The sequence below is a fragment of the Chenopodium quinoa genome, unplaced genomic scaffold (assembly GCF_001683475.1).
Source record: "Chenopodium quinoa cultivar QQ74 unplaced genomic scaffold, ASM168347v1, whole genome shotgun sequence".
NCBI lineage: Eukaryota > Viridiplantae > Streptophyta > Magnoliopsida > Caryophyllales > Amaranthaceae > Chenopodium > Chenopodium quinoa.
The window spans coordinates 556,537-580,554 of NW_018745659.1; the positions used below are offsets into that span (position 1 = coordinate 556,537).

The 24,018-nt window shown below is 39.9% G+C and overlaps 2 protein-coding genes across 2 annotated transcripts; one reads left to right on the top strand and one right to left on the bottom strand.

Annotated features, from left to right (window-relative positions):
• Positions 1-3,046: 3,046 nt before the first annotated feature.
• LOC110717134 lies at positions 3,047-3,835 on the bottom strand. Its single transcript, XM_021895772.1, has one exon. The coding sequence runs from the start codon at positions 3,833-3,835 to the stop codon at positions 3,047-3,049; it is 789 nt and encodes a 262-aa protein (XP_021751464.1).
• A 9,396-nt stretch (positions 3,836-13,231) lies between these two features.
• LOC110717135 lies at positions 13,232-13,648 on the top strand. The gene has a single exon (XM_021895773.1). It carries the CDS (start codon positions 13,232-13,234, stop codon positions 13,646-13,648), a length of 417 nt encoding a protein of 138 aa, XP_021751465.1.
• The last annotated feature ends 10,370 nt before the right edge of the window (positions 13,649-24,018 follow it).

A 24,018-nucleotide genomic window follows, 5' to 3' on the forward strand; every position in this document is an offset into this window, starting at 1 on the left:
TTATTAATATAGGTAGAAAATAAGTATTTTTAATTATAGAAATTAAAAAATATTTAAATTTGTATTGTAACAATACTTAATTTCAAATGCTTGAGGAGTTAGTTAATGGAGCGAATGTGATTAATCACCCCTCTTGACGATGTTGAAAAATATACTCCAAATTACTTTGTGAGAAGGAAAAAACGCTTTTTCATAAAGATGGGTCATCAGGAGTGGAGTAAAATCTTCCAAACTCGTGATTTCTCCATCAAGTGGATCATTCCTTGGTGGAAGATTGAGAAGATGAATGGAGTCAACAATCAACCTTTCTATCGCATTCCAAGCTTTTCAAAGTTGACCTTTTACTTCCCTTCTAAAGTTATGAGACAATTTGGACTTGAGCAAACCAATCCTACTGGTCATAATCATCACCCTCATGAGTAGTCCCTTTCAAAGAATGTTGGGAGGTTCGATGATTATTGGTATTTAAGACCTTTGTGAACTGTTGTGTCTGATAGATTTCTTCATCCCTTGTCTCAGGAATACAAGCAATGGTTACTTGCCCGAAACCAAAAAGATAAGAATAAAGCTCGTAAATTGGATCCTAAGGGTGTAGAGAAAAGCATAAAAGATCGCCTTGGGGACAAGAAGACTCTACCTAAAGATCGTCTGGGCTCGAGAATTGTTTTCAAGACTCCTATCATGCCTTAACAGAAAAGTGCTATGGAAGGAAAAGGAAAAAGGAAAGCGATTCCTATAGAGAAGGAAAAGAAGGGTTGGAAGGAGAAAAAGGTAGGGATCTTTGCAAAAGGGGAAACTTCTTCTTCAAAAGTTTTAGTTTGCTTATCTAAGGGCTCGTTACTAGTAAAAGAATTATCAGATGAAGAAGACAAGGATAAGAACTGGAAAAGGGCTCGTAAGGAAAAAGAAGAGTAGATTTAAAGCATTGCTTTGCTTTCAATTTCATTAGACAATTTAGTTGAAGTTTAATTTTATTTTCAATAAGGCGTAATGCCATCAATAATGTAGTTTTTAATTTAAATTAATTATCAATGCAATTTTAGCCTTTAATAAAATTAAATTCATTGTTAATATAATTTTATTTGAAATAATTTTCCCAAGTACAAAAGTTGGGAGCAATGGAAGAACTTGAAGGATATGTCACATCATCCATGACTCTCATTGTTCGCTACATCCTCTTGAACTGGAAGTTGCAGCTAAGACCACAAGGGTCCATACAGATTGCCACCGAGTTACGATTGCTTTAAAATATTTTGATCAATTTAAATTGAATTACTCTTTTTGTGGAATCCCAAATGTGAGTTCAATTACTTATTCTTAACTTTGAAATTTCTCAAAAATTAGCTTACACATTCATGTAATTGTTAATCATTTGTAATCATGTAATTTGTTCAAAAATTATCCAAGTACTTAAGTCGGAAAAATTTCAAACTAAATCAAAGGCATATAGGCTGTTAAGTGTTTGCAATTAATCGGCACAAAGCTCAGAAACTGACGCAACTTTTCACGTTTATCGCGAGGCGTCAAGGCCATGTCAGCGTGTCAGTTTTGACGTGGCGCGAAAGGCATGTTGTTTTGCGATGGAGCTTGCATTCTTGTCTCTATCTTTTTCTAGTCTTCTTCATTGAGAATGTGCTTCCCAAGACAGGTTTTTAGAGTTTTAAAGTGGCCGCACTCTACAGAAGGGTTGCTTACGTATCCTTAGTATTAAGGAATCAGGTTAAATGTATCTCTCTTGGGTACGGAACCTGTTGGATTATGTTGGATTATGGGTAGAATTTCGTTATCTTGTCAAGGTTGGTCATATTCGAGAATTCATTGCCGTCCATATCTGTCATTTGGTTGCACCTCCAGACATGATGGTTTTCACAATGTATGGTCTAGACTTGTTAGGCCTGAACTTCCCTCTTGGGTCCAGTACATTCTTTCTAAGGGCTTTCAACACCAAGTCTCCTTCCTTGTTGATTCTCGCCTTGACCTTTTTGTTGAAGTGTCTAGCCATACGGTTTTGATAGCACTGGATATGATGTAATGCTTCTAATCATTTTTCATCGAGCAGAATTAGCTCTTCATATCGTGCTCTTATCCATTCAACCTCGTTGAGTTTACTTCCAGAGTATGCGCAAGGAAGGTATCTCTAATTCTACAGGTTGTACGACGTCAACTCCATAAACCAGAGAGAACGACGTAGTTCATGTGGATGAGCAGATTGACGTGCAGTAACCCCAAAGAGAAAAATGGAGTTTGGCAGGCCAATCTTTGTAGTTCTCTATTTGATGATCGTTTTCAGGTTTTTGTTAGCTGCCTCCACAACACAATTTGCTTGAGGTCTATATGGAGAAGAGAGATGATGTTGAATTCCATACTTTATAAGAAGATCTTCACACTCATCTTGAAAGTAAGTACCATTGTCACTTATCATTTTATATGGGACTCCATATCGGCATATGGTATTTCTTTCTATAAAGAGTGCCAAATGTTTTGTGGTGAGTTTTGCATATGACGCTGCTTCAACCCACTTGGTTAAATAATCAATGGTGACAAGGATGAATTCATGGCCCCCTAATCTAGGTGGAGATATTTTTCCAATGATATCTATCTTCCAAGTCGAGAAAGGCTATGGAGATGTATAAGTGTAAAGGAGGTAAGGTGGAACATGTTGCAAGTTGGCATATACTTTGCACTTTGTACATCTTTTTATATATTGATGACAATCCCTTTTCATGGTAGTCCAATAATAACCCTGAAGCATGATTTTTTGGATTAGCATTTTGCCATTCATGTGTGTTCCACATGCTCCTTCGTGGATTATTCTCATTACCCTTCGTGCCTCCTTTTTGTCTACACACAGGAGGGCTCTTCCTTTAGGCACTCTTTTATGGAGCTCATTGTTGATAAGTACGCACAGTGAGGCTAAGAGTCTCAAGGCACGTTTTCCTCTTTTGTCAGTATTAGGTGGATATTCCCCTTCAGTGACATAGTTGAGAACGTCTGTGTACCATGGTTCTTCTTTGTCCTCTTGAACCTCCTCCTCATCATCAAAAGCTTAAACATAAGTAGGTTTATGCCTTTTCTCTATGGTTAGGGGCATTTGCTCAATTTCCTTAGGAATTCTAACCATCAAGGCTAGTCTTGCTAAAGCATCAGCGAATTGATTCTCTTCTCTTAGTAGATATGTATATTCTACCTTGTCAAGTTGGTCGGTGAGAGTTTCCAAGTAAGTTTGGTATGGAGCTAGGCTTTCACTCCCCACCTTCCATCTCTTAGAAATAATATTGATGATAAGGGATGAGTCTCCAAATATTCGAAGCTTTTTTCCTCCAAGTGCTAATGCTGTTTCGAGACATACCACACAAGCTTCGTATTCTGCAGCATTGTTGGTTACATTGAAGTCAAGTTTTATTGAGATCGGGATGTGCTCTTCATTAGGTGACACTAGTAAGACTCCTATGCCACATCCTCTTTGATTTGATGCACCGTCGAAGTGTAGTATCCAAGTATCATCTTCAGTGACAAACAACTCTTCGTATGGGAACTCGTTTTCTTGTACTGGTGTTGAGTCTTCAAGTGGGAAGTCAGCCAAGAAGTTTGAAACTGCAGATCCCTTGATGGAATTTTGGGGCACAAATTTCAGATCAAATTGGGCTAAAGTAACTATCCATCTTGATATCCTTCCATTAAGTGTGGATTTTTCGAATAGATACTTGAGAGGATCCATTTGAGACACCACATGAACTGTGTGAACGAGCATGTAAAGCCTTAGCTTCTTTGTGGCCCACACAAGTGCGAGGCACAATTTTTCAAATGGTGTATAGCGAACTTCATATTCGAGCATCTTCTTACTTAAGTAGTGGACGGCGTTTTCTTTACCTTCTACTTCTTGTGCAAGCATAACCCCCATTGTTTCTTTGGTGACTGTTAGGTAGAGGCGAAGGGGAATGTTCGGCAATGCTGGTGCTAGGACAGGTGGATTTGTAAGATAGGCTTTGATCTTATCAAAGGCTACTTGACACTCATCGTCCCATATCACTAGTATGTTTTTTAAGCTTCTTGAATATTGGTTCACATATTGTGGTAAGTTTGGATATAAACCTACTTATGTATTTCAACCGGACAATGAGTCCTCGAATTTGTTTCTCGGTCTTGGGCGGTGGCATGGACATAATAGCCATCTTGGTGGGGTCTATATCAATTCCTCTAGAGATAATAACATATATAGCCTAGAAGTTTCCCTGAGGTAACTCCGAATGCACACTTGACTAGATTCAGCCTCATGTTGTATTTATGGAGTCTTTCGAAGAATTTCCTCAAGGGTATTGGGTGACCAGGGCGATCCTTAGATTTTACAATCATATCGTCCACATACACCTCAACTTCTTTATGCATCATGTCATGCAGTAGGGAAATTGCCACACTCTGGTATGTGGCACCTGCATTTTTCAACCCGAATGGCATCACCGTGTAGCAGTAAGTTCCCCATGGCGTTATGATTGTAACCTGCATACCCATCCATGAACGAGATAAGTGCATGATTTGCTATATTGTCTACTAGAATGTGGATGTGAGGTAGAGAGAAATTTTCATTCAGGCTTGCCTTGTTGAGATCCCTGTAGTCGACACACATTCTTACTTTACCATCCTTCTTGGGAATTGGTACCACGTTCGCAACCCATTCTGGATACTTGGATACCCTAATAAAACCTGCAGTCAATTGCTTCTTGATTTCATCTTTTATTTTAAGTGCTACGTCGAGTTTCATTTGGCGTAGCTTTTGTTTTACAGGTTTGGTTCCCGGAATTAGTGGTATAGTATGTTGAGCAATTTCTCTAGTTATGTATGGCATGTCTTCATATGACCAAGCAAAAACATCAATAAATTCAGCAAGTAGGTTAGTTAATTCAACTCGTTCAATGGTGGTGTCTTTTGAGAGGTTAACATTTTAGTTTCTTCGATTATTGCTGTTTTATTCTCAAGTGCTTCCATTGCTTTTATTATTTCTTTGTCATTTTCATTATTAGCAAAGCAATACTCGTTATCATGGGTAAGGGAATAACACGAAGAGTAAGCTAAAGAATTCATACTATTAAACTCTTGAACCATTACATCGAAAAGAGAAAGGTCTTTGGGGACCTGATTATTGACTATTCTAGGGGTAGACTCTAAAGTAGTCATGGTGGTAGAAGGTGCAACAATAAGAGACTTAGAAGACTCGTGTATAGAAGACTCGAACTCAGACTAAGGCACGGACCTAGACGATTCAGACTCATCAAACATGAGGCCTTCACCCGTAGTTATGGCTATCTACTTTCCGCTTGGCGTTGTCACTTTCACGGTCTTACGCCATCCCTAGAGTAGTCCTTCTACCGGAGTAATGAGCTTGGAATGGTTAAAGTTCTCACTTTGTAGGATAGTTTATACAAGTGTGGAATTGTCGTCGACACACTTAGGTTTGTTTACCTCGTACCAAAAAGAAGACCCATGACATTGAACTCGAAGCACGGGGGTGCATGTTCCCTGTAGGTAAGATTGGGAATCCCATCTAGAAATTTGCAGTGTAAGAAGATCTTGAACCCAGGCTAGCGTATCCCATCCCTGAAAAGTGGTTCAGAAAATTCATAGCATGGGTAATCTTCTCCCTCTTTTGTAAATTGTCCATTTAAAGTGAGGGTATGGATCTATTAGTATTGTATCTTTTTGGCTACGAGATTTTCATTGTGCATTGGACTTGTTCAAGGCTCGCTTAAGGTCTTCTAGGGTTGGCTCAAATCCATGTTCAAAAGTATCCCTTCTAGGGAGGCTTGGTAGTCCTATGCGTTGGGCCCTCTCCTTCCTTCCTAGAGTCATTCCACGAGAGTGTCCATCTCTCTTTATAATAGCATTGAAGACGAGATTTGAGTGAGGGTCGTAGTCAAGAGGGGTCTTTTCATCTTCCTCGATAAAAGAGACCTCTTTGGCATTAAAGTCCCATAAATCTTCATCGTGCTCATCGTGGTCTACGTGAATGATTAGGTTGTCAACTATAGCCTTCACTTGTTGATGGAGAGTGGAAGGAATGGCCTTTAGGTCATGGAGCCACGGGCGTCCCAATAATAGATTGAATGAAGGCTTGATATCCACTACTTGAAAGGTAATGCTATGTTCAATAACCCCTGCGGTAATATTCATAGTAATGGTTCCAAGGGCTTAGCGATGAGAATTGTCATATAACCTTATGCCTAGTGTAGATGGAGTTAGATCCTCATCTTTTATTCCCAGCTTTCTAGTAGTACGAAGTGGGCATACATTAATTGTTGAACCATTATCTACAAGGGTCATAAGCTCGTTCATCTTTTTTCACACCACAGTAAGATGTAAGACCTTGTTATGTTTGTCACCCTCTGGTGGTAAGTCTTTGTCAGAGAAGGTGATCAAATTATTCGAGCTAGGGAGGTCACTTTTGAGGAAATTGGCCAACCCTTCTGGAGTGGCTTCAGAATCTACTCCAACTTTTGCGAGAGCATCCATTACTACAACTCTATGCTCGTGGTCTTCTACGATGGATTAGACTAGAAGCTTCCATAGATTCACCTCCACTTTAGTCTTTTTGAGTTGCTTGACTATATCGTTGTCTTCTACGATGGATGTTAGGTGTTGTTGAGTTACAGGTGGAGGCACAGGTGTGACTGGTGATTTCAACCTACCGGACCTTGTGAGTACTGTGATTGGGGAATCTTCATTCCATAGGTCATCATCGTCATTATAGGGATAGATTGCCGCAAGGGTTGATTCGATCATGTCCTTGAGGTTCACATCTTCATCATCACTATCCCAAACACCATTGACGAGGGTATCATTGGAGTCAGAGGTAGTGTTATTCTATATTGGAATAGTCTTATTGATTTAAAGCCTCTTCTCGTCTATGAGTTTTTTGACATACTCTTTGAACCTGAAACAGTGCTCAATTGTGTGGCCTCCAGCTTGTTGGTATTGGAAATATTCTCGATAGAGGGATTCGAATGCAGAGGATCCCTTTGGTTTGAGAGGTTTGAGCATACCCCTGGCATGGAGCATGTCGAAAGTTTTTTCATAAGTGATGCATATAGGTGTGTAAGCCTTTCTATCTTTTCTCTCTTATGGATTAACAACGTTAAAAATACATGGCTTTCTTTCAACGGTATTCAGTCCAAGAGAGGAATGACAAGGGTCACCCTTTTTTAGGGACAAATTGGCTTTCAAGCTTTACTACTCGTCTTAGAAGATTTTGAACTTCAACATGGGCTATATGAAGAGCATTATAAAGACCAGCAATATCTTATTTGGTAGCCTTATTTAGGAGGTTAGCAACGTTTTCATTAGTAACCTCACTTGGGAAGTCGGTCATGGCATCGAAGAAGACCTCTTCTTCTTCTTCAATGGCAGCAACCTCTTCCATGGAAAGTTCTTCAATGGGCTTAATGAGGAGTGATGGATCAGAAGGAGTTTGATCCTCAGAAATGGCCAAAGAATCAAAAAGTGAAGAAATGTTGATACTTGGCTTTATACCGGCAGGAGGCACAAGAAACTTGTTGTTATCAATCAAATATTGGATGGCTTCCTTTAGCTTCCAACAACTCTCAGTAGTGTGACCCCTACCTTGATGATACTTGCAATGAGCATTGTGATTCCTGCTAGGTGAACTTCTTTCAGGCGCTAGACCTTGAATTGGTCCAATGGGAGTAATTAATCCCTTGGCATGGAGACAATCAAAAGCAATGTCGTAGTTCATCCCAATAGGGGTAACTCTTTCCTTTGTTGCCTTCTTGGTCCTTGATTGTCCATAGCTTAGACATCGTTAAGATCATAGGTGCTAACATTGTTACTAGAGTGGGTAGTTTGGAAGAGGAAGGGTTGTAGTTTTTCTTTCCTTTCCAGCGACTGTTGTTACTATTGTTAGCAGCTTTCGATTTCATAAGGTCATCTTCTATTTCAATGCATATGTTATAAACGGCTTTGAAAGCTTTTTGTAATTTTCTTGGAGATTCCTGATGAATATTCACACGGACTCCTTTTCATTTGGTACATCGATCATCTTGGCAGAAGTTTCCTTCCACCTATTGTAAAATGCAGTTTAGCCTTCATTCTCCTTTTGCTTAAGGATTTCGAGCTCTCTATAGTCAGTCTCTATTTGGACATTACATTTGTACCTGTCAATGAAAGTGTTCGTGATACCATCCCAGGTAGCCATTTTCTCAGAGTCCATGGAGAAGTACCATTGTTGGCATAATGGTTCCAAGGAAAGGAAGAAAAGTGAGGGGAATATTTTCTTATCAATCCCCTTGATCTCCATGATTGTTTCAAAAGCTTTTAAGTGAAAGTAGGGATTATCAGTAGCTTTGAACTTAGGGATGTCATTGGCTGAGAACTTGTGCGGAAGAAGATCTTTGTCTAATGAGAGTCCCTTAGAGCTTATGTCGAGGTACTTATAGTCGATGGAGACTAGACTCAAGCCCTCTTGGACGCATTTGATTGTCTCGGGAAGAACGTACTTATCAGAGTCTTTAACTTTCTCCATTTGAGTGGTGAGTCCTTTGACAAGCTCGGTAAGACCGTCCATGGTATTTTTGAGTTACATCTTCCTTACTAGCCGCCATCGATTTTTTCCTCCTTCAAACCGTGTTCTGGAAGAAGATCTCTTGTACGTAGGAGTTATCTTGAACCAAGCGCCCTTCTTTCCTCGACCAAATGCTGTAAAAAATGAACCAACGACTCTTTTAATTACTTGATTCTAATTGACTCGTGCTTTATGGGTTTGAAAAAGAAAAAAAAATGGGTGTATATATTAGGGGAATCAAGTAGAAAAGACAAGATTTTCAAGACATATAGTTTATGTTGGGAGGATACTATCCGACTTACCCCCCTAAAAAATGACCAAAAACAACGCATGCAAGACACTAAGCATGGTCTTGGTGTACAAGGAAAGACATGTACAAAGTGTGTGCAAAGACTCGTGAGTGAAAGTGATATTTACAAGACTCATGTGATGACCATAGGACTAGACATGTGGTTAAACTCAAACAAGACCAGGGAAAGACCAATTACGAGCATTAAATCGGTTAATCGTAACAGTGGGACTCAATGCAAAGACTCGGAAAGAAACGACTGAACCATCATAGAAGGCTGGAACTATCGTGAAGCGTTGATCCCAACATTGAAGTACAAGACTGTCGTGATGCACTTGTTACCAACATTCTGCACCACATATCAAAGTGGCGCGCCAGAACTGGAACGTCACCGCAACCGATTTTTCAGTCATTCTTTCAAAAGGTGTAAGCCTATAGTCTTCTAGGTAGAGCATATTCATTCGTTAGGTTCATGTTAATCAACCAAATTACTTAAGCAAAGTCCTTTTAGTCCTTAGTTAGTATGTTTAAACTTATGTATAATAAAAAAAGTCAACACAAGGGTTAGTTTAATCACAAACAAGGTATGAACAAGTAGTCAAAATATGATGCAATGAGTTTTCCACCTAATCATGGCTCTAGTTCTCTATGGTCAACAATTATGGTGTCCAAGAGGGTGCATTGTTAAGAGTCCTGATGCATCGCATGGAAGCCTTACCTTAGAAGGGTTGGCGCGTTGGATGGGACTCCATGAGTTAGACCTAACTCCATGGTTTGGTGAATTCAACAAACTCGGATGCACCCATTATTGCACGAAGCATCTTCAGGGTAAATGGAGCGTGAATTCCCAAGGGCTAAAACCATATGTAAAACACATATGGGTTCAGAAAGGTCGAAAAAACTTAATAAAAAAGCAAAATCATCGAGGCTGTGCTAGAATCGAGCAAAACAGGAAGACAATAGGCTGACGCCAAATCATCAGACATTGTCGCTGAACGGCGGGGACTAATGTCCGGCGACAGGACTGTCGTCCGGCGTTGGTCATTGTCATCGCGCGACAGGTCTGACGCTTTGCAATAATTTCGGTTTTCGATGTTTTTTCCAATTCTTCACAGCGTCTTTCCAATTTTAATAGTGAAAAATATTTTCGGCCTTTCCTACGTGTATTTCCTATGTTTTGACGTATTACAGTTGGTCTTTCCGATGCGTACCTTTTAATGCTTGTGCCACAATGTTAATCAAAATTACACACATCAATATCAAGAATCTTTCAAGTCTCATCCACTCATTATAATTAATTACTAAACGAATTTAGGAATTAATTTAGAAATCCTCCCCAGCGGAGTCGCCAAAAATTATAGGGAATTTTTCCAACCTCTTTTGGGCCCTACATGTAGGTCATGTTTTTAAGCATGGCGGCACTCCAAGGAAAAGAAGCTAGAGAAAAAGAGTCGCCAACAAGTTTTAGGAACTTGTAAACCGTTCACGGGTGTGAAGGTTACACCCCATTCCCAATCACAGAGATTGCTAACTCCATAGTGGTCCAACACCATGACTGGATGTTCGGGGATGATGGTACAAATTTGACCTAAGAGAAGTCAAAACCACCCCAAAAAATAGGCCTCTACGTGATTCTTTTTATATTAATGCGTGCTTTTCAATCAACATACATACATCAAATTAATCCTAAACCTGTGTAATCTAACGTTGGTTGATTATTAATGCACAATTAAATCTAATATTGGTGGTCACTTGAATTAAAATCATATTTACCTAAGTCAAATTATTAATTATCTTATTAGGCGTGATTTCAAGTACAAACTCCCTTTAAACCTGCAAAAGAGGCGTGATCAAGCAATAGCAATAAATCATACATAATCAAGCAACATATGATTAGTATATCAATCATAATCATAAGAACATCATCAAAACATCGTTAATAGTAAGATCCTAGGCATGATACTAAATGGATTTACAACAACTCCTAGAATGTTAAAACAAAATTAAAGCGTTATCCTAAACATGATACTAGAAATAAAAATAACTTCCTAAACATGATACTAGAAATAAAAATAACTTCCTAAACATGATACTAGAAATTAAAATAACTTCCTAAACATGATTTCTACTCCAAAATCAAAGAATAGTAAAAAGGGTAATTAAATTACTTACTTTAATGCCTCAACCTTCTTGCTATTAAAACAATACACACGTTAGTAAGCTTCAAGAAAGTCAAATCAATAAAGTAAATAATTAAATATAAATTGAAATACAGATTTCTGACCACACCCTCAGATCTATCAACCTTTCACGTCGAGGTCGAAGGCAACGTCGAGTATGGCTTGGAGTATTCGAATCACGCAAAGGAAGTATTGTGCTTGTTTTGGGGAGTATCAAGGATTGTGTTTAGGCTAAGGCTAAGAATGTGGGTGTTTAAGAAAGATGATTGATGGTAGGGGATTTGGGATTTATCGGTGGCTATTGTTGATGAATGTTGCTCAAGATTATCCGGGTTTAAGCTGATTTGAAAACTGGGAAAACGACCTTTATTTATAAGGGAAAAAAAGAGTCTCGACGATCAGAAAAGATTAGAAGTTCCAAATAAAATAGACTTTTGACATGCCGCGCTGGGTCTGATGCACCGCGTCAGGACTGTCGCAATGCGTTGGTCCTGGCGTTGCGCCCTGGTTTTAAAGGATAGTAAAGTCGTACGGAGTTTGATTTATAATGGAATTGTATTTGCAGAAGATATCTGGATGTCTTCGTGTCCGATAGAACAAGTATTATTTTACGAGAAGTTTTATTCAATCTCGAACTTCTTTGATCTTTATCTTTTCGGAATGGATAAATTAGAACCTTGTAGGGGACTCTGGAAATTCCTAACTGATTTAGGATTGGGAACATGATCATATAGGGCCTAAATAAGATATTTGGACCCCATATAGTCATTAGGTCATAGCTAAGTTGGACCTAGGCTTGGTTTGGCCTCGGTTTAGTATTTTCTCCATATATCGTTAGAAAGCTTTTTTCAAGCCCCATTAAACTAAACAATAATTGGACTGAGATTATGGAAAATAATCTGGTTCGGACGTTTTTATGGTTTGGACACAAAATGAATGATTTTGAGTTTAAAGACACGAAATGAATGATTTTGGATTAAAACGTTTTGGGAAAGGTTAGGGGTATGGTCAAGGCTTAAGGAAACTTCACGTGACTCTTTAACTCTTTACATAACTTGTCAATCAAAGACGTGAAAGGTACTCATCATTGGGTTTGGTTTTTTTGGAGACACAATCAGGTGTCTATAGGTAATATGCCACCTCACCAACATCAAACATTATGGTGAACGCCTGTTCAAACTGACTCTTCAGCCTTTCCTCAGCAGCCTGTTCGATCCGGATCACCTCCTAAGGGTTGATCTCTTTTGGCGCTTTGAGCTGCTCAGACAAGTCCGCAATGGACTTGTTTAGACGCTCAACCTCATGTTTAAGGGATTTCACTTTGTTTAGAGCCGCCTGAAGAGCCTAACGGCCAGATTCCAGCTCGTTCTTTAACTTCTCGGAGGCTTCAAAACCCTCCTTCCACTAAGAAGCATTGGTGACCACCTCGTTCCTCTCCGTCTGAAGAACCTCACGAGCAAGCCTCTCAAACTTAAGGGCATCGCCCATTTTCATGATGTCCTCATTTTTTCGGGCCGATTTCTCGCCAAGCGTATTGAGGGCGGCCTTGTGCCAGATCTCCTGGAGGGCCAGCATCCCTATATTTTCATCTTGGAATTTCTCTATTTCATCCCAGACCGCCTTTATCTTTTTCTGCTCCTTAGAGCGCCTGTCCATAAAGGCGGTGAGTCTAAGGAAAAGTTGTATTCAAACATAAACAATTTTGCAGAAGCAAATATGAAAATAAACCAAGTACCAAAGTTTAGATAAAGTATAGCTACCTCAGCACTGCAGTTCAGCATAATACAAATGAAGCCCTCATCGATTCCGCAGAACTTCACCCGCTGCTCCTTAGGGATGGCCCACTTCATGGCCTCCCTAATGGCTTTTCGGTCAGCGCCAGTAAACGACTGGCCAGGTACTCGCATATTCATCTCTTCGGCAATACTTGCAGCAATTATTACAAAGTTAGATTGTTGAAGTCAATAAGCAAGAGCCGAATAAATTAACAAGCTTTATACCTTCCAAAGAGAACAAAGGTGGCTACAGACGACTTGTAGATGCCTAAAAAGCTCCAAGGATTTTTTGATTGAAGATGAGGGAGATGGTGCACCCTTGAGTGAGATAGTGGTTGAGAAACCTTGTGAGATGAAGGATGAGAAAGAAGTTGTGTAACCTAAACTTCCCTACCCTCAAAAGTTTTTAAGGCACAAAATGGATGAGCAATTTGGGAAATTCATTAAGATGCTTAAGCAACTTCATCTTTCCCTTCCCTTCACCGATGTTATTCACCAAATGCCAAACTATGCTGGGTTTCTCAAGAACATTTTGAGCGGGAGAAGGACTTGTGATGTGGTTGGAACGGTGAACCTCACCGAGAATTGTAGTGCAATTATCATGAATAAAATGCCACCTAATTTGAAAGATCCGGGGAACTTTTCTATCCCTTGTGTCATTCGTAAGATGCAAATTGATAAAGTCTTGTGTGATTTAGGAGCTAATGTTAGCCTTATGCCATATTCGGTTTATCAAAGACTTGAGATAGGGGAACTTTTACCTACCAACATTACCTTACAATTGGTTGATCGTTCAATTAAGTTTCCAAAGGGTAAGGTGGAGATGTTCCTTTAAGGGTAGGAAAGTTTGTAATTCCGATAGGTTTCGTGGTTCTTGACATGGATGAAGATGCTAAAATTCCAATTATTCTTGGTAAACCTTTCCTTGCTACTTCGGGTGCCTTAATTGATGTGAAGAGTGCTAAGATAACACTTAAAGTAGGAGATGGGGTCATTGAATTTGATTTGAATGAAAGCATGAAATATCCATGTTCATCTTTGGAAAATTGCATGAAGATTAATTCTCTAGATCCTGTGGTGACTTCGATGCATGAGAACTTGCTCACTTATAACGATGCCCTTGAGAATGTCTTGTTAAATAAGGAAAAGATTGGTGTTCCAAGCAAGGAGATGGCATTGTATGAAGACATGCTTGATGGAAGCATAGAGGAACTCGCTGAGCATATTTGCATGGGAATCACAAGCCAAGATGCATTGCAAGTGGCCACGACAAAAGAAGGTAAAGGTGTTCCGATGCTAGAACTTAAACCTCTACCATCACACCTTAGGTACGAGTTTTTTGGCCCCAACTCGACTTTTCTCGTGATTGAGAGCTCCTCCTTGATTGAGATCAAGCTTAAGAGTTATGTGGTGTGTTAAGAAATCACAAAGGTGAACTAGGCTATACCATTGACGACCTTAAAGGTATTAGCCCCGCCTTATGCATGCACCACATTACTCTTGAGGATTGTGCCTCACCGTGCATCGAAAGGCAACGAAAGCTACACCCTCAAATGGGGGAGGTGGTGAAAAAAGAAATCACCAAGCTCCTTGATGCGGGCATCATCTTTCCCATTTCAAGCTCAAGGTTGGATTCTCCGGTGCACGTTGTGCCAAAGAAGGGAGGTATGACCGTCATAGAGAATGAGAAAGGTGAACTCATTCCTACGAGAACGGTCACATGTTGGAGGATATGCATACACTATAGACGTCTAAACACATCCACCAAGAAGGACCACTTTCCCCTTCCCTTTGTTGACCAAATGCTTAAGAAATTAACTAGGCATAAGTACTATTGCTTTCTTGACGATAACTCCGGGTTCTTTCAAATTCCCATACACCGGGATAACCAAGAGAAAACAACTTTTACTTGCCCATATGGTACTTTTGCTTATAGGAGGATGCCTTTTGGGCTTTGCAATGCTCCCGCCACCTTCCAACGTTGCATAATGAGAACTTTTGGAGATATGGAAGAAGAGATGGAGGTCTTTATGGATGATTTCTCGATGGATGGTACTTCCTTTGAAAATTGTCTTGCAAATCATGGTAGATGTTTGGCTAGGTGTGAAAAGGTGAACTTGGTATTGAATTGGGAGAAGTGCCATTTCATAGTTGAGGAAGGAATAGTCCTTGGTCATAAGATCTCGCATAAGTAGATTGAGGTGGACAAAGCAAAGATTGAGGCGATTGAAAAGTTACCACCTCCGGCCAATGTGAAGAGTGTTCGTTCTTTCCTTTGTCATGCGGGTTTTTATAGACGGTTCATTAAAGATTTTTCTCTCATAGCCAAGCCTTTGAATGATCTCCTCCAAAAGGATGTCGAGTTTGTATTTGATGAGAAGTGTTTGGATGCTTGTATTAGATTGAAGAGTGTCTTGGTCTCGACCCCTATTGATCAAGCCCCAAGATGGGATCTCCCCTTTGAGCTCATGTGTGATGCTAGTGACACGACTATTGGGGGTGTATTGGGTCAACGGGTTGACAAGAAACTTCCTATCATCTATTATATGTCAAAGTCGTTGAATGGTGCTCAACGCAACTACACCACAACGGAAAAAGAGTTCTTGGCAAATGTTCATGCCTTTCAAAAATTTCGGATTTACTTGATTAGTTCTAAGACCATTGTGTTTATGGATCATGCGGCTCTTAAGTATCTCATGGCCAAGAAGGAATCGAAGCCAAGACTTATCTGTTAGGTGTTAGAGATCCAAACATTTAACATTGAGATCAAGGATAAGAAGGGTGCCGAGAATATTGTGGCGAATCACCTTTCTAGGTTGGAAGACTCACATTAGGGGTGAACACCGGTCCAAAATCGGACCGGACTGGACCTGAACCATATTAGACCTGAACCGGTTTGGACCGGTTTACGCGGACCGGTAATGGACCTGAATCTGCCGGTCCGGTTTAGGTTTTTACCTATTTAGACCGGTTTGATTTTCTTTCTTTATGAAGGCCTATTTTGGACCTGTTTTGAACTTGTTTTAGGACCTTCTTTTGGACAAACTATTGACCTTTTTTTTTAAGTCCAAAACATAGTTATCTACTTATTATATACATCAAAACATAGTATAAAACATATTTGACAAGTTACATAAAGTCTAAAATAGATTATATTAGATTGTATGCTTAATCCCTTATCTCCCTTCAATAACACGTGTCAAACGAATCAAACCACAAGTCTACAAAAATAACTTCATTGTCTACATCGCCACATTGCACATCTAAATCAAACGAAAAATAGATTGTATTAATAATCAATAAGTAATAATAAAAAAAAAATAAGTAAAAGTGCCAAATAACATAACTACCTTTTTAGAATTCCTCTAACTCTTTCAAAGTTTCCTCCACATCAATAATTGGCAATCCCTTTGCTCTTAACCAATCTTATGAACAAATAAGGGCTTGAACCATCTTGATACTTAATGTTATATATATGAAACAAATGCAGAGGTAATGAAGCTATATTGAAAGAAGGCCAAAGGTATTTGGCAAATACCATAAGAATAATTAAGCCAAGCAGACTCAAAAATTTTATGTGGAAGCAGATAAACTACTAAGTGCCTTAAGAAAGTTTATCATGCACAACAGCACAAGCATCAAGTAGAAATAACACATCAAGGCATCAATAACATTACAGCAAGTGGACTCATGTCAATTTTGGGTACAAAATCAAAGCCAACACTACCCAAAACAAAAGCAATTGAACATCACCAAACGTTTTTGTATGATGCTCCATGCATAAGATTAATTTGTGTATCTGATGAGTGCCATTTCATTTGATGAGTTTTTAGGTTGTTTTTACCTTCTTTTTATAGCTTTCTTTCTTAATAAATGCTTAGTTTTATTCATTTCTTTTTTAGTTTCCTATTCTCTCTTATTTTGTGTTTTGTGGATTTTCTAGTGTTTCTCCTTCTTTTGTTCTCTATTCATGGTTGTAGGTATTGTATGAGGTTCGGGTCTTGATATTGGTGGCTTACTAATTTGGAAGATGCCTTTGGAGCAAGCTTATAGCATTGGGAAAGCTCAAGAATTAAGAAAGTGGCATGCTTCAAGTTCTAGCTCTTGCGCTCTCAAGCTGTGCTCTCATGAAACCATGGTGTTGAACCAACCGTCAAGTCCATTTGAATCTTCCATGCTTAGTAACTATCATGAAGACATTATATTGCAAGCGCACACGAGGAACCATTTGCAAGTGCACGAAGCTACGAAGAACTCGAAGAAACCCGGAGGGCACACCACCCAGCTCAGCGCGGGCATGTCTCCCTATTTTCCGGATTGTTTCGACTGCATTTTTCCCTCTTTTCTTATAAATACTTTTTTAAACGATTTTTGTATAGGTTTTTGAGACATTATTTTCCTCATAGCTCTCTCTAGTTTAAGGGTTAGTTTTAGGAGTAGATTTAGAGAGAGAAGGTGAGAGATTTCAATGGTGATTTGAGAGATTGATGATGCATGGGTGACAATTGTATTGAAGATCTTCTCATTTAACAATGAGCATTTCTAACTCTATCTCATCTTATTGCTTTGTTTAATTTCATGTTTATTTGATTTGGTTTTGATGATTGAATCTTGATTAGTGTAGTTCATTGTTCTTCATATTTGTTGATCCTTGATTTCATTTACTTGCTTGTTGATTAGATGATGATTCTTGAGTAGTTGTTTTGCTAGGGTTTGGCTGAAACTTGTATGAGTGATTGTTTGTGATGGATTTGGGAATTATGTTGATTGATTGTTGAGATTAAAGTTATTAATGTAAGTTTGCATGTGTGTAGTTTGATTAGGCCTTGAGAACTATGCTAGATTGTATTGTGATTCCTAATGACATGACCACTTGATTTAGGATTTGCAATTGTTGATTGGTTTGGATTGTGATTCTCTTAGTTTGTTATTCATAGAGGAAACCTAGCTTAACGATTCGGAGATAGCTCTTTGATTCTAGTTGATAGCTCTTATCATTAGTTTTCACAACCATTGATTAGCTTAACCTCCCCAAGTTGTTGCAATTGTCATGATTACTTATTGATCCTCATTCTCTAGTGTTTCATTTGTTTGCTTCTTTGTTTAGGTAGTTGATTAATATTAGGTACTCTATTCTTCACCCTTGACTTCGATCTAGCTTAGGCGCACATTGGAAACACTTAAGCATAACCGTTCCTAGTGGTTCGACCCTTGACTTACCTCTATACTTGTATATAGGTTTGTTAAGTGATTATAGATTTTGTTTGGCTCTAGGGAGGATTTGTTAACGACCAAGTTCTCCCTATGTTAGTATCATATTCATCCAACCAACAACTGTACTGTAAACATGAGTCTTATATAGTTTTCAAAACTTTATGATGAATTCTTTGGGTTATTAGCTAAAACACTTAAATAATTCCAATTTAAACTGGATATAAGAAACAAAATTTCTGTAACTCTATTTAATCATACTTGGATATAAGAAAGAATTGTTTTGATTCTTTATAGACACAAAACAATGTAAACCCAACCAGACAAAGTAGCATAAAATTCTTCTAAATCCACTTCACTAAGTGATTGTGCCGTGTTTTGATAATAAGCGGGTGTTCATTTTGATTGGGATCTCTCCATCTACATTTAAAAGAGATGAAACAATTAATCTTCCGGACATAAAATTCAGTCTAATTTAATTTAATTTGTCAACTTACAATAACAAAAACCAGCATTAAATCATTGTATGTCTGTTAATTCAGCACTAACAAAAACCCTATTTAGAAATGAAAATTCAGCACTAAATCATTATATGTCTATTATTCTGTTAATTCGATGCTTAAATCTTTAAGGCCCCTGGTTAGATTCAATGATCACTATGCTTATGCACGTGACTCTAGTATATCACTATAACTCCTTATGTGGCTTAATTTACCCTATTTTGCTCAAGAAAATTAACCAAGTATTAAAAAACTTCCATAAAATTGGTTACTGCAAAAAATAAACTCCTCTGTTTAAACTCAAACTTGTTTTTATTTCAATAAACAATAAATAATTAATTCTGAATAAAAAAAACGTATTACAGAAAAACGGTTCTTTTGTAACTCCATTTGAAGTTAGGCTTCATAGTCCAAGCAAAAATCTTAGATGACACGAACAAGACTGTAATTTACCAAAATGAAAGGAATTGAGAAAACTGAAAGGAATGGTGTCCTTCCAACAAGTGTATTATTCTGATAGAGGATTCAGAATTATTACAGAGCTAATTTTTCAGTAATGTCAAGTGATCGGAATGCCTAGGTGGAGGCCGCTTCCGATCAGTAATATTAAGGTATAATTAATATTACAGCTTAATCTTAACTGAACCCTTCGGGTCGAACCCAATCGAACAACCGATCAGAGACGACGAATCAATCCGAAGGATTTAATGAGTCGTCGGAGTTTTACGAACAAAGATGTCGGATATCGAGCCTAGGGCATCGAGGCCGAGCGTCGCAAAATAACAAGCAAAAAGTACGAGCATAGCCGTAGCTAGGTTAGGCTAGCTCATCACAAGCCTAAGCGCACCATGTATGTGCTAGGCGAGGCATGGTGTGCTAGGCGCGCCATGCATGCTAGGTGCACTAGGCTGCCCATCGCAGCACCACCTCCGTGTGTGCGTGCCTTCGTATGGCACTGCAGCACCGCAATGTGCGTGCATGGGTGCCTAGGCACTATCGCACCAAGCACAACACCCTTGTGTGTGTACATGTGCGTAGGCACCATCGCAAACCACGCACCAAGCACAGCACCCTTGTGCGTGCGTGTGTGCATAGGCACCATCGCAGCAACAGCCTCGCACGACATCACCATGCTAGGCCTTGTGCGCATGTGCGTGTGCTTATGCCTAGGGCCATCGCAAGCCATCGCAGCACCACAGCACCAAGCTTCGCATGCTTGTGCGTGTGGCTGGCGAGGCGATGCCCAGCATGCGTGGCTCGCTAGCAGCACGCATGCTGGGAAGTGCGAAGGGGGCATTGCGTGTGCGTGTGCGATGGCGAGAGAGGAAAGGGGCCAGCGCCTAGCACTAGCACTAGCACGCAGCAGCAGCAGCACAAGCATCGCCCAACACAGCACGCATATGCTGGCTGGGGTGATGCGGGGCTTGCTGGCTGGTGCTAACTGGCAGCACTAGCTGGCGTGCCTAGCTGGTTGCCAGCCCAGCAGCCCTCCTTGGCCAGTTTTGTGAGGGTAGGGACCAAGGGCTTGGATCATGCCTTGGGGAGCAAGGCAATGGTTCCCCCAAGGTTCATGGTCCTCACCTAACCCTCTCTCTCCCCTTGACACTTGTTGCATTGTGATTCCATTTAATTAATTATTTAATTTGGAATTAAATAAATTAATGTTTTTGCATATGATCCCACATTGATCATGAAATGGGATTCAAGTTCCCATTCTTTAAAAATACCCACTTGGTTGGGATTTTGAAAATAACACTTGAGTGGAAAAGTAAAGGCAACTCCATTGTTGAGTATACCTTGAAATTCGTAAAACTCCAAGTTTATATTAGCGACTAATACTCGAGGCTTAGGATGCTCGGGTCGGGTTCGAGGGTACGATCCCGTTGGAGACCTCGTATTTTCGGGGTTCAAGTAAGAGCTCATAGTAGAGCGAAGCACGCGTCAAACGTATAATCTTTTATCCTTAATTATGTTTTAATTATGTTGCATTTATTTTGGGGGCGGGTCTTGGCGGGTTTCTTCCCGCGTAGTGAGGGTCACTAAGAAACCCAACAAAAACAAAAACCCAGAATCAAAGGAATGAAAAACATAAACCCACATATTAAAAGAAACCCTAAAATCCGTACAAATTCACTTAAAACATGTAATACAATTCAAAAAATCAACATGCAAACATTAACCAAGTAAATACTCATCAATAATTGAGAAATACTAGATTGAAAACTTTGAGAAATTGAGAAAGTATAAAAAAAACGAACGAAAAAAAAACACTAACCATGATTGAGAAGTCGCCGGTGAGATAGAGAACCGATTCCGGTGAGAGAGAATCACTGGTGAGAAAGAGAATCTCCGATGAGAGAGAATCGTCGGGGAGAGAGAGGGAATTCAAACTTAGGTTTTTTTTTTAGGGGACTAAACGTTCAATTTTTTGAAGTCGTTTCCTGATTATACCAACAAAAATAAAATTTGAACCGATTTTTCGATCTGGACCGAAAAATTCCGGTTTAAACCCAGACCGGACCGGAACCTGGAATCACCCATTTTTAAGGACCGTGACCAGACCTGAATCTTCTGGTCTGGTTTCTGGTCCAGGGTATTTTATGTACACCATAATGATGGTGTTCCTATCTTTGATAGAATGATCGATGATATTCTATATGCCATTAAGGAAAAGGAGCTTCCTTGGTTCGCCGACTTGGTGAACTACCTAGCATATGGTGAATTTCCTCCTTCGTTTCTAAGAACCAAAGGAAGAAACTCAAGAGAGAGTCACGGCGCTATTTGTGGGATGATCTTATTCTATACAAGCGTGGAGTTGATGGGTTGTTACGACGTTGCGTCCCAAATGAGGAAGTTTCAAGTGTCTTGAAGATGTGCCACACCGACCCTAGTGGTGGCCATATGCGTATTTCGAAGACCGCCTCTAACATTCTTGAATTTGGCTTGTGGTGGCCACATCTCTTCAAGGATACTTAGGGGTTTTAAAAGACTTGTGATCGATGCCAACGAACCGGAAACATCTTCAAGAGGAATGAAATGCCTTAACAACCTATCCTTGAGCTAGAGGTATTTGATGTGTGGGGCATCTATTTCATGGGACCATTCCCTTCTTCTCATGGGAATCAATACATCCTTGTTGCGGTCGATTATGTCTCAAAATGGGTTGAAGCCATTGCCTCCCCAACCAATGATCACAAGGTGGTATTGAAATTGTTCAAGAAGATCATAATTATGAGGTTTAGAGTTTTTAGGGCTGTGATTAGTGATAATGGTTCACATTTTGTGCACAAGGTTTTTCAAAGATGTTGAGAAAACATGGGGTGCACCAAAAGTTTGGTCTTCCCTATCATCCACAAACTAGTGGACAAGTTGAAGTGTCTAATCGTCAAATCAAGTTGATCCTTGAGAACACGGTTGCTAGAAATAGATAAGATTGGCCGGACAAGCTTGATGATGCTCTTTGGGTTTATAGAACGGCTTTTAGACCCATATTGGCACAACACCTTACCGCCTTGTCTATGGTAAATCTTGTCATCTTCCGGTGGAGCTTAAACATCGTGCTCAATGGGCCATTAAGAAGATTAACTTTGATTTGGCTAGTGCGGGCAACGATGGCTTGATCTTCATGAACTTGAGGAGCTAAGGTTTGATGATTATGATTGTTCTAGCATCTACAAGGCTCGTTCTAAGGAATTACATGACAAGATCCGAAAAAGGAGTTTAATGTTGGTGACAAGGTCCTCCACTACAATTCTAAGATCAAATTGTTTCTCAGGAAACTTATGTCCCATTGGAGTGGTCCGTTCTTATTCCAAGGTGTTTTTCCTCATGAAGTGATAGAAATATCTCCTTTGGATTCCTCATCCTCATTCAAAGTCAATGGCCATAGACTTAAACGTTATTACGATGGTGTTTTCGTTGGCCTAGTTCATAAGATGATTTTCTACAACCCACCTTGATAGGTGGAGAACGTCAAACTCATGACGTTAAAAGAGCACTTCCCAGGAGGCAACCCGAATTCTTAAATTTTTATTCCTTTTCTTTTATTTTCTTTTCCATTATTTTGGCATTTTTCCATGTTAATCTTTACTTTTGATTTTTGTAGGTTGAATTTGGGAGTTAAATGATGTTGGTGAAGCTTGGAATAGAGTACAAATGGCGAAATTTGGCTAAGTTGCAATACAGGGTACTTGGACAAGTTTCTTGGGCATGCTATTGAACTTGCCCAAGTTGAAAAATTTGAAAATTTCCAATTTTAACCTATATTGGGCACGGCGTTTTGCTCGGCCGAGCAACGAACCCTTCTTGCCCGAGCAAGCTCTTGCACGCAACCAGAGCAGCACGAGCAACGCGCAGCGCACCAGCCTCGCATGCTGGGTGCACAGCTAGGTTAATCTGCTTGCCCGAGTTGCTCGTCCTGACCAAGAAACCTGTCGCGTATGTATATGCGTGCAGTGACAATTCAGCTCACTTTCACGACTCAACTGTTGCTGTTTTCGCATGATTCTCGCACTCTTTCTCTCTCTACACCTCACTTTTTACTTCCAATTGATAAGTGGATTTTATGCCACTATTCGGGATCCTTTTTCCTATCATTTCCCTCCATTTACTGCTTGTTTAACCCTATTTTGCCGCGCTTCTCCATATATTGCACAACAATGCTATTTCCCTCGTACTTCCCCTCTACTTTACCTTTTTGTGCTGTTTTTGGGTGTTTTCCTGTGTTTTGTAGGTAAACCAATCGATACGTGAAGTAGAAGAAAGTTCGGGATAGATTTGAGAGCCGGTTTCAATAGCAAATCAAGTGAGGAGCTTTAATCAGGTTGTGCGCCCAGAAGAGCCCTCTCTCCCGCTCTGCGCGGGCGCGCAACCCAAGGGAGAGGGCGCGCATTCAAGGCCAAATCAGGATGTAAACCTCATGGATGCCTCGCGCCCTGGAGAGGGCGCGCTACTCATCCTGCGCGGGCGCGATGATTCCTGGAGAGGGCGCGCAGATTAGCTTGAACTCTTGAAGATAGAAGGAAACTTTCTGTAGATGCCAAGCGCGCTCACTAGAGGGCGCGCAGATGTTAGTAGAAGGCGCGCACACGAAAGTTTGCGGGCGCGCAGCCTTTAGTAGAGGGCGCACACATCATCCTGCGCGGGCGCGTAAAGAGTTGTAGCGGGCGCGCATGCCGTCTGCGCAGCCCGTTTTTATTTCCCTACTTAAAAGCTGATTTGAAAAGGGAAGGAAGGCAGCTATTCCATTTAGGGTAATATGCTTAGAACATTTCTAGAGAGAGAATAGCCTCTATTGATGCTTGTATAAGTTTTTAGAGAGAGAAAATTCAGATTCTTAGTCTTTTGCCACCCAAACTTTAATCTTTAATCCAGATTAGTGCTTTGATCATCCTTGTAATCAATATTGTAGCATTCTATTGGATTTTTGATGATTCACCATTGAAGGTTCAAAGACCCATTTTCTTATTTCAATACAAGGTTGAAGCTTTGTGAG

Coding starts and splice junctions, on each gene's coding strand:
- LOC110717135 (XM_021895773.1), top strand. CDS start 13,232: ATGGATGAGCAATTTGGGAAATTCATTAAGATGCTTAAGCAACTTCAT.
- LOC110717134 (XM_021895772.1), bottom strand. CDS start 3,835: ATGCTCGAATATGAAGTTCGCTATACACCATTTGAAAAATTGTGCCTC.